This window comes from Pan paniscus, chromosome 20 (genome assembly GCF_029289425.2).
Source record: "Pan paniscus chromosome 20, NHGRI_mPanPan1-v2.0_pri, whole genome shotgun sequence".
Lineage (NCBI taxonomy): Eukaryota > Metazoa > Chordata > Mammalia > Primates > Hominidae > Pan > Pan paniscus.
The window spans coordinates 4,999,642-5,008,724 of NC_073269.2; the positions used below are offsets into that span (position 1 = coordinate 4,999,642).

A 9,083-nucleotide genomic window follows, 5' to 3' on the forward strand; every position below is an offset into this window, starting at 1 on the left:
TTGATTCACACAGCCCAGGCCGGAGTGGCCAAGCCACGGCGGGGTCAGGTCTTGGCCAAGGTCACACTGTCCAGCCCCCGCACATCCTCAGTGAGAACACAGGGTCCCATCCCTGCCCCACTCCCCAATCCCGGGAGAGTCCCGGGGGAATGCCAGAGGCCAAGGCCAGGTCGAGACGGCGGGATGTCCCCCCTCAGTGAGAATACAGGGTCCCGTTCCTGCCCTGCTCCCCAAGCCGGGGAGATTCCCGGGGGAAATGCCAGAGGCCAAGGCCAGGTCAAGACAGCGGGGTGTCCCCCCTCAGTGAGAATACAGGGTCCCGTCCCTGCCCTGCTCCCCAAGCCGGGGAGATTCCCAGGGGAAATGCCAGAGGCCAAGGCCAGGTCGAGACAGTGGGGTGTCCCCCCTCAGTGCCACTAAGGCAGAACTTGGCCCCTGGCCACTGGCTGCTGGGGGACACAGTCAGGCTGGGCAGCTAAGGTGGAGGAAAGGGTACAGGTGTGTCTTCTGTGGGCACAGATCTCACTCAGGCCAGAGAAGGGGCTGTGCCGTGGGGCTGCTGGACACGTCCGTTTCCACCTGCGGGGTGGGCAATGCCAGCACAGCGAGTGGCCAGACACAGGCACGCGCAGCAGACACCCAACCGCTCTCCACCACCTCAACCTTCTGTATTTTCCTGAAAGCATTTACCACTCCTTGAAGTTACAGATTAATTTGTCTCTGCATTTTATTGTCCAAACCAGGAGCTCGGTGAGGGTGTGATGGGGTCTGCCTTGGTCACCGTGGCACCCCAGCACCCCGCAGGGTCCCTCTGGCCAACAGAGATGTTCACTGATGCCCTAGAAGCAGGAACAGAGGGGCTCCCCTGCGCTCGCCAAGGGCGCCTGACAAATCTGGAAGCCCCCATGACAGAATCAGCTCCAGAGTAGGAAATGTGTCTGGCTGCACGAAAGCCCCCTCGGGCGCAGCGCCTCCAGGCCCACGCAGATGTCGCTGTCATACATTGTTGGAAACGCCTCTGCTGGAAACAGTGTTTGCTGAATCTTGGAGGGAGAGTGAAAAACCTAGTAAACATTCTTGTTGAGGTGACCTGGGGGAATGTCTGCAAAGGCTTGGAGGGCTGATGGGGCAGAGCTGCCCAGGGGCCCAGGACAAAGGCCAGGCGTGCGCGCGCGCGCGCACACACACACACACACACACACACACACACACACGCAGTGGCCTCCCTGGGGGCCGTGGCTGGGTGAGGCCTGCTGTTGTCCGCGATGCTGGAAGGAGCTGTGTCTCTGGGTCTGTCCCGGCCGCACCCCGTTCTGTCCCACACCCAACCTCTCCCCACCCACAGGCCGGCTCCAGCGGCCAGGTGGACGGGTGCGCGGCCCGCGCTGTGAGCAGGGAACCATATCCAGCTGAGGTTTTGGGTGTGTGGGGCGGGTCGGGAACAAGGAGGCCGGGTTGGGGGGCTCAGACCACACTTGGACCATGAAAGTGACCACATGCAAATCACAGAAACGGGATGCAGGGATCCACAGACGTGCCTCGTGGGTCCCCGTTACCTCACCGCCACCCCTGAAACTGAAGACCCCCAAACCCACTTTGACTCCTGGAGACGGCCCCTCGATCCACCCATAAGGCTGCCACCACCTCGAACCCACACCCCTGTCCCGGTTCCGCCCTGGGTCCAGCCACATCTCCCCAAATGCATTCTCTGGCTCCGGAAAGGGACCCGGGCGCTCGCCCCCAACTGCCCCCCGCAGCGGCCGGGCCCGGCGCCTGCCCACCCCGCGCGGGACACGGCCTCGCCCCCGCCACTCCCGCGCCGCGCCCCGCCCCGCGCCCCGCCCCGCCCGCGGCCCGCGGGACCTTTATAGGGAGCGCCGGCCGCGCGCTGGGAAGTCGGTGCCGCGGCCGTCTCTGCGTTCGCCATGCGTCCCGGGGCGCCAGGGCCACTCTGGCCTCTGCCCTGGGGGGCCCTGGCTTGGGCCGTGGGCTTCGTGAGCTCCATGGGCTCGGGGAACCCCGCGCCCGGTGAGTGGGGCGGCCAGAGGGGCGGGCGGGGCGGGCCACCCACGTGGGGCTGCGCGGAATGCGGCCGGGGGGACGTCGGGGGGCGCGGCGGCGGCGGCGGGGGCGAGGGTGGTGTCCGGCGCAAGCTGGAGCCGGGAAGGTCTGAAGGAGGGTCACCAAGAGGTCAGCAGAGCAGAGGTTTCTAATCACAATGACCGCTGACATTTATTGAGCGCTTAGTGTCTACCTCTCCCCTCCCTGAACCTGTGCCATCCCGATAGTGCCGGAGCTCTCTTCATCTCCGTCTTCCAGATGGGGAAACTGAGGCTCAGGGTCACACAGCCTGTAGCAGGCAAAGCCAGGGTTCTAGCCGCGACCGTCCGGGTCGGTCCTGGTGCCAAGAGGTAGTGCTGGGTGTCGGGAGCCAGGCCCTCCAGCTGGGGCTGAGAGCTTTCCCGGGTCCTGGGTAGACGGGGCATGGAGTCTCACACCTGGGACTTGCCAGGAGGCGCCAGGCAGGAGACGGTCCCACTCCTGGCCTCAGTTTCCCCTCCTATGATGGGTGCCAAGGTGCTGCGTTCCCCAAGCTGGTCCCTGGCAGTGTCTGTGAACCAGCAAGCGCTCTGGGATGGGGGCTGTGGCCGTTCCTGCCCCCAGGGACGGGGGAAGAAACGGGGGGCTCTCTGGCTCCCCACCCCCCATCCCTGCAGCCCCACCCCACCCCAGCCCTGCGCCAAAGGGAGAGCAGAGCCCCCTCCCCGAAGGCCACGTCCCTGGGGAGACAGTGAGCTCATGCAAGGGGAATGTTCCCAAGTTGGAGTGAGTAAGAGGCGGGCCAGGCGGTGGGGGGGCTGCCAGGCGCGGGGCTCAGCGTGCCCTCGCCCTCGGGTGCTGTCTAGACAGAGGGCAGAGGCGGGAGAAGCGGCTCCAGGGCCTGCTGACCCTGACATGCCCAGTGCCTGGGGTGTTTGGTGGTGTTTGAGGGGCTGGGCAGGGTGCCAGCCCCTGGCCTGGGGGTTTGGAGGGTACAGGAAGGGACCTCCTGGGGTGGGTGGGGGTTGGTGGTGAGGCTGTGGGGGGGGGCACGTGGAGCTCAGAGGGGAGGAGACATCTCCAGGGTTCTGGAGCCAGGGTGGGGACACCCATGTGCTTTTCTGCCCCTTCTTCCTGGGTGGGGGTAGATCATCCCGTGCGTAACTACTCAGCACCACCTGCATGCATCTGTGGGCAGGCCAGAAGCTGGGTGTCTGGGTGTCAGGAGTGGCCCAGGAGAGCACCCCGTTCCCTGGCCCGCAGGTGGTGTTTGCTGGCTCCAGCAGGGCCAGGAGGCCACCTGCAGCCTGGTGCTCCAGACTGATGTCACCCGGGCCGAGTGCTGTGCCTCCGGCAACATTGACACCGCCTGGTCCAACCTCACCCACCCGGGGAACAAGATCAACCTCCTCGGCTTCTTGGGCCTTGTCCACTGCCTTCCCTGCAAAGGTGAGACCTCAGGCCAGAAGCAGGGCAGACATCTCAGCTCAGGACCAGCCACAAACAGTCATGGTGGTCGAGGGCCGAATGTCCAGGGACTGAGCCTGTCACAAGGGTATGTAGGAGGCTGCAGGGGGATCCCAGCCTCAGAGAGGGACTGGGGGGACTTCCCGGTTCCCAGGCTTCAGCCTCTTGCAGCACAGGACTCAGGAAGAGACTCTGAGGACTTACCACGTGGCTCCAGCCTTTGCTGGGGCTGAGCTCTCTGCCTGGGTGGCTCTTCCCACCTGGTCGATAAATGTCTGGCTTGCACCTAGCTCCTGGGAAGGTGGGTTTGCCATTCTGGCCTGTGACCCCAAATGTCCACACCAGGGACCTTCACTGCAGACTCCAGGGTCTGCGGTGGGGTTACAGCTGCATGTTTAACAAGCATTTGCCTCGGGACCCTGTTTTGAGAGGATGCCTCCCACATCAGACTAGGGGCTCTTGGTTGGCGAGTGGCACAGAACGAATGAATAAGATATATTCTCCGCACTGGAGGATGATTTTTTTTTTTTTTTTCTGAGATGGAGCCTCGCTCTGTCACCCAGGCTGGAGTGCAGTGGTGCGATTTCGGCTCACTGCAACTTCGGCCTCCGAGGTTCAAGCGATTCTCTTTCCTCGGCCTCCCCAGTGGCTGGGACTGCAGGCGCGCGCCACCACACCTGGCTAATTTTTACGTTTTTGGTAGAGACAGGGTTTCACCACATTGGCCAGGCTGGTCTCAAACTCCTGACCTCAAGTGATCTGCCAGCCTTGGCCTCCCAAAGTGCTGGGATTACAGGCGTGAGCCACCATGCCTGGCCTGTTGGGGCACAACTTGAAGGAGGTGGGCATTAGAGCTGGGGTGTTGGGGCATGTCTAGGAGTTTGCCAGATGGGGCCGGTATGGGAGAGTGGATCAGGAGAGAACATGGCTTGAGGTTAGGTCCTGGTGGGTGGGGTCAGGCAGAGGAGCCAAGGGGAGGCTGAAGCTGAGGGCTGCAGACCCGAAGGGCAGGCTGAGGAACTCTGCTGGCCTCTGAGATGTGATTAATCCCAGATCAGCCTGGCTGGGTGGTCCTGAACTCACTGCCACATACCCCTGCTCCCTCCAGACCCCGCTCTGGCTTCTGGGAGAAGGACAGACTTCAAAAAGTGCCTGGCCTGGGCATGAGACGGCCCAGGACCCCCCACCCCCAACCTCATCTGGCCCTGGGGACGGAACTCAGGCCCCCTTCCGTTCTCGCTCGCATAAAAGCCACCCTGGCCGAGCATTTCCAGATGTGCCTGTGAGCCGCTGTGCCGGGGCCGCCCAGGTGCGGCCCACATGCCCTGCAAGGGCTGCGTGGCGGGCGCTGGCCATCCCCTAAGGAGTGCCGGACTGCCTTGGAAGTGGGGCTCCCTCGTCAGCCCCACTTTACACACAGAGAAACTGAGGCTGGCACATAAACTCAACAGTTGTGTTCAGAGGCCCCAGCAGACCCCCAGACAACAGAAAGGGGATTGGTCATCTGGGTCCTGGCTGCAGCTTTCAAACTGAGGTGCTTGGGCCCCTGCACTCATAGCTGCGACCCGGCCTCAGTTTCCCCATCTGTAAAATGATGACTTGGGAAGATGCGATAAGCCTAGGAGGCGATGAGCATTCACATATAAAAGCGGGGGCGGGGACCCCAGAGAGAGTTTCCCTAGCAGGACCTCAATATCCCTGTCTGAGCAGCGGGGCTGCGGGGCAGCTCCTGGTTCAGAGGCCTAGGGCTGTGGGGGGCCCCCTCCCCTGGAATCGCTCCCCAGGCCAGGAGGGGCGTCCAGCGCCCCGCCCTCCCCGATGCCTCCTGGGGGAAGATCCTGGCAGCCCCAGACTCGCGCCTGGCAAGGGCGGAACACCCCAGGCTGACGCAGCTGGGGCCCCTCCGGCCTTCCCAGAAGAGCGCGTGCATCGGGAGCAGACGTCAGCCAGCTGCAAGGAGGAGCGGCCCGGGGCTGCGTAGCTCCGCCGGACCCCGATTCCGGGCAGAGACCCCCCCCGGCCCGCGCGCATCGAGCCCAGCCCCCGCCCCCGCCCCCGCCCCCCAGCGCGGGCGCAGCCCGGACCTCGGCCCCACCGGTCCCGCGCCCGGACCCTGAGCCCTGCCCCTGGGAACCCGAGAGCCCCGACTCCGACTGACCCTGACCTGGGACGGCGCCCCCGCCTCCGCCCTGCAGAAGGGGCGCAGGGAGGGGCCCCGAGGCCTTCGCGCGGCCCCACGCCCGGGACCCTCCCGCGCCCGGCCCCACGCGCGTGTCCTCTGTCCGCAGATTCGTGCGACGGCGTGGAGTGCGGCCCGGGCAAGGCGTGCCGCATGCTGGGGGGCCGCCCACGCTGCGAGTGCGCGCCCGACTGCTCGGGGCTCCCGGCGCGGCTGCAGGTCTGCGGCTCAGACGGCGCCACCTACCGCGACGAGTGCGAGCTGCGCGCCGCGCGCTGCCGCGGCCACCCGGACCTGAGCGTCATGTACCGGGGCCGCTGCCGCAGTACGTGGGGGCGTGGTCTGTGGAGGGGCGGGGCGGGACCTACCGGACCTGCGCGTCATGTATCGAGGCTGCTGCCGCAGTAGGCGGGGGCGGGGCCTGGGGCGGGACCACCCGGACCTGAGCGTGACGTACCGGGGCTGCTACGGCAATGCGTGAGGGCCCGGGCTCCGGGGGCGGGGCCTGCTGGAGGGGCGGGGCCGCTGCCGCAGTGCGTAGGGGCGGGGCCTCCAGCCCAGGACAAGTCACATGGGTGGTGGTGGGGCCTAAGTAAGGGCGTCTTTATACTTCCGAGGGAGTATCACGGGGTAGGGTCTTTTGTAGGGTTGGGATTTGGAAAGTAGTGGGCCTCTGGGGGCTCACACTGGGCAAGAGGTATGTGGCATGGTCAGAGCGGGAGCGTGACTCAGAGAGGGGCTTGTGGGTGTAACCAGAGGGGCATGATGGAACCAGGGGGTGAGACTGGGTCATGTAAGGGGCGGGGCTCTTGGCTGGGGCGTGGTTCCTGGGTGGAGATGGGCGGGGATTTGTGGGTGGAGTTTGGGTGGGCGGCCCCGCAGTCGCGGAGGGGCGGGGCTTTGGGTAGAATAAGGGGCAGGAGCTCACGAAAGAGGTGTGGCTCCTGGGTACAATGGGAAGGGCAGGGCTTGTGGGTGGAGCCTGAGGGGTGGAATGGAGAGGGGGGCTCACGGGGGGGCGGGGGGGGTGCTTGTGTCTCCTACCAGAGGGTTTTCGCATCTTGGGGGTTAAGGGTGGGTCTTGGGGCCAAGAGCCCTGCGGGGTTCTCAGCGAGATGTCCCCTGAACTTCCCCTGGCACCCGGCCTGCAGAGTCCTGTGAGCACGTGGTGTGCCCGCGGCCACAGTCGTGCGTCGTGGACCAGACGGGCAGCGCCCACTGCGTGGTGTGTCGGGCGGCGCCCTGCCCTGTGCCCTCCAGCCCCGGCCAGGAGCTTTGCGGCAACAACAACGTCACCTACATCTCCTCGTGCCACATGCGCCAGGCCACCTGCTTCCTGGGCCGCTCCATCGGCGTGCGCCACGCGGGCAGCTGCGCAGGTGCAGACGCAGGGCGGGGGCACAGGCCTGTCCTGGGGGCCGGAGAACCCCCTGCCCTGCGCCCTCAATGCTCTTATCGACCCTTGCAGGCACCCCTAAGGAGCCGCCAGATGGTGAGTCGGCAGAAGAGGAAGAGAACTTCGTGTGAGCCTGCAGGACAGGCCTGGGCCTGGTGCCCGAGGCCCCCCATCATCCCCTGTTATTTATTGCCACAGCAGAGTCTAATTTATATGCCACGGACACTCCCTAGAGCCTGGATTCGGACCACTTGGGGATCCCAGAACCTCCCTGACGATATCCTGGAAGGACTGAGGAAGGGAGGCCTGGGGGCCGGCTGGTGGGTGGGATAGACCCGCGTTCCAGACACTGAGCGCCTGATTTAGGGCCCTTCTCTAGGATGCCCCAGCCCCTACCCTAAGACCTATTGCCGGGGAGGATTCCACACTTCCGCTCCTTTGGGGATAAACCTATTAATTATTGCTACTATCAAGAGGGCTGGGCATTCTCTGCTGGTAATTCCTGAAGAGGCATGACTGCTTTTCTCAGCCCCAAGCCTCTAGTCTGGGTGTGTACGGAGGGTCTAGCCTGGGTGTGTACGGAGGGTCTAGCCTGGGTGTGTACGGAGGGTCTAGCCTGGGTGTGTACGGAGGGTCTAGCCTGGGTGTGTACGGAGGATCTAGCCTGGGTGAGTATGGAGGGTCTAGCCTGGGTGAGTATGGAGAGTCTAGCCTGGGTGTGTATGGAGGATCTAGCCTGGGTGAGTATGGAGGGTCTAGCCAGGGTGTGTATGGAGGGTCTAGCCTGGGTGAGTATGGAGGGTCTAGCCTGGGTGAGTATGGAGAGTCTAGCCGGGGTGAGTACGGAGGGTCTAGCCTGGGTGTGTACGGAGGGTCTAGCCTGGGTGTGTACGGAGGGTCTAGTCTGAGTGCGTGTGGGGACCTCAGAACACTGTGACCTTAGCCCAGCAAGCCAGGCCCTTCATGAAGGCCAAGAAGGCTGCCACCGTTCCCTGCCAGCCCAAGAACTCCAGCTTCCCCACTGCCTCTGTGTGCCCCTTTGCGTCCTGTGAAGGCCACTGAGAAATGTCCAGTGTGCCCCCTGGGAAAGGGCACGGCCTGTGCTCCTGACACGGGCTGTGCTTGGCCACAGAACCACCCAGCGTCTCCCCTGCTGCTGTCCACGTCAGTTCATGAGGCAACGTCGCGTGGTCTCAGACGTGGAGCAGCCAGCGGCAGCTCAGAGCAGGGCACTGTGTCCGGCGGAGCCAAGTCCACTCTGGGGGAGCTCTGGCAGGGACCACGGGCCACTGCTCACCCACTGGCCCCGAGGGGGGTGTAGACGCCAAGACTCACGCATGTGTGACATCTGGAGTCCTGGAGCCAGGTGTCCCAGCGGCACCACTAGGTGCCTGCTGCCTCCACAGTGGGGTTCACACCCAGGGTTCCTTGGTCCCCCACAACCTGCCCCGGCCAGGCCTGCAGACCCAGACTCCAGCCAGACCTGCCTCACCCACCAATGCTGCCGGGGCTGGCGACACCAGCCAGGTGCTGGTCTTGGGCCAGTTCTCCCACGACGGCTCACCCTCCCCTCCATCTGGGTTGATGCTCAGAATCACCTACCTGTGCCTGCGTGTAAACCACAGCCTCGGACCAGCTATGGGGAGAGGACAACACGGAGGATATCCAGCTTCCCCGGTCTGGGGTGAGGAGTGTGGGGAGCTTGGGCATCCTCCTCCAGCCTCCTCCAGCCCCCAGGCAGTGCCTTACCTGTGGTGCCCAGAAAAGTGCCCCTAGGTTGGTGGGTCTACGGGAGCCTCAGCCAGGCAGCCCACCCCACCCTGAGGCCCTGCCTCACCAAGGAAATAAAGACTCAAAGAAGCCATTTTGGGGTGTCCAGGCCTCAGTTTGTCTCCTCTCTCAAGGCTTCAGGCCGCCCCCATGGCTGTGGGATGGGCAGCCTGGGGCCTGGGGTGCTGCATGGGTGCTCTGGAGGCACAGGAAGAAAGACCCAGCATCAGT

General features: G+C 64.6%; 1 protein-coding gene across 4 annotated transcripts; it reads left to right on the forward strand.

Annotated features, from left to right (window-relative positions):
* The first annotated feature begins 1,828 nt into the window (after positions 1-1,828).
* FSTL3 (follistatin like 3) lies at positions 1,829-8,946 on the forward strand. 4 transcript variants are annotated; one of them, XM_055102982.2, is made up of 6 exons: positions 1,864-2,028; positions 3,304-3,489; positions 5,796-6,011; positions 6,838-7,065; positions 7,155-7,178; positions 7,281-8,946. In XM_055102982.2, exons 1-6 carry the CDS (start codon positions 1,926-1,928, stop codon positions 7,313-7,315), a joined length of 792 nt encoding a protein of 263 aa, XP_054958957.1. In that variant the 5' UTR covers positions 1,864-1,925; the 3' UTR covers positions 7,316-8,946. The 4 variants fall into 4 exon arrangements, with proteins under 4 accessions (XP_054958956.1, XP_054958957.1, XP_054958958.1 ...); XM_055102983.2 differs by having other exon boundaries at positions 7,284-8,946; XM_055102981.2 differs by having other exon boundaries at positions 1,829-2,028; positions 7,155-8,946.
* Positions 8,947-9,083: the final 137 nt, after the last annotated feature.

Excerpts from the sequence above, each read along its gene's own strand:
- FSTL3 (XM_063600711.1), top strand. The coding sequence starts at position 1,926 with ATGCGTCCCGGGGCGCCAGGGCCACTCTGGCCTCTGCCCTGGGGGGCC. Across the intron at positions 2,029-3,303 it reads CTCGGGGAACCCCGCGCCCG|GTGGTGTTTGCTGGCTCCAG; the intron begins GTGAGTGGGGCG and ends CCTGGCCCGCAG. Across the intron at positions 3,490-5,795 it reads CCACTGCCTTCCCTGCAAAG|ATTCGTGCGACGGCGTGGAG; the intron begins GTGAGACCTCAG and ends CTCTGTCCGCAG.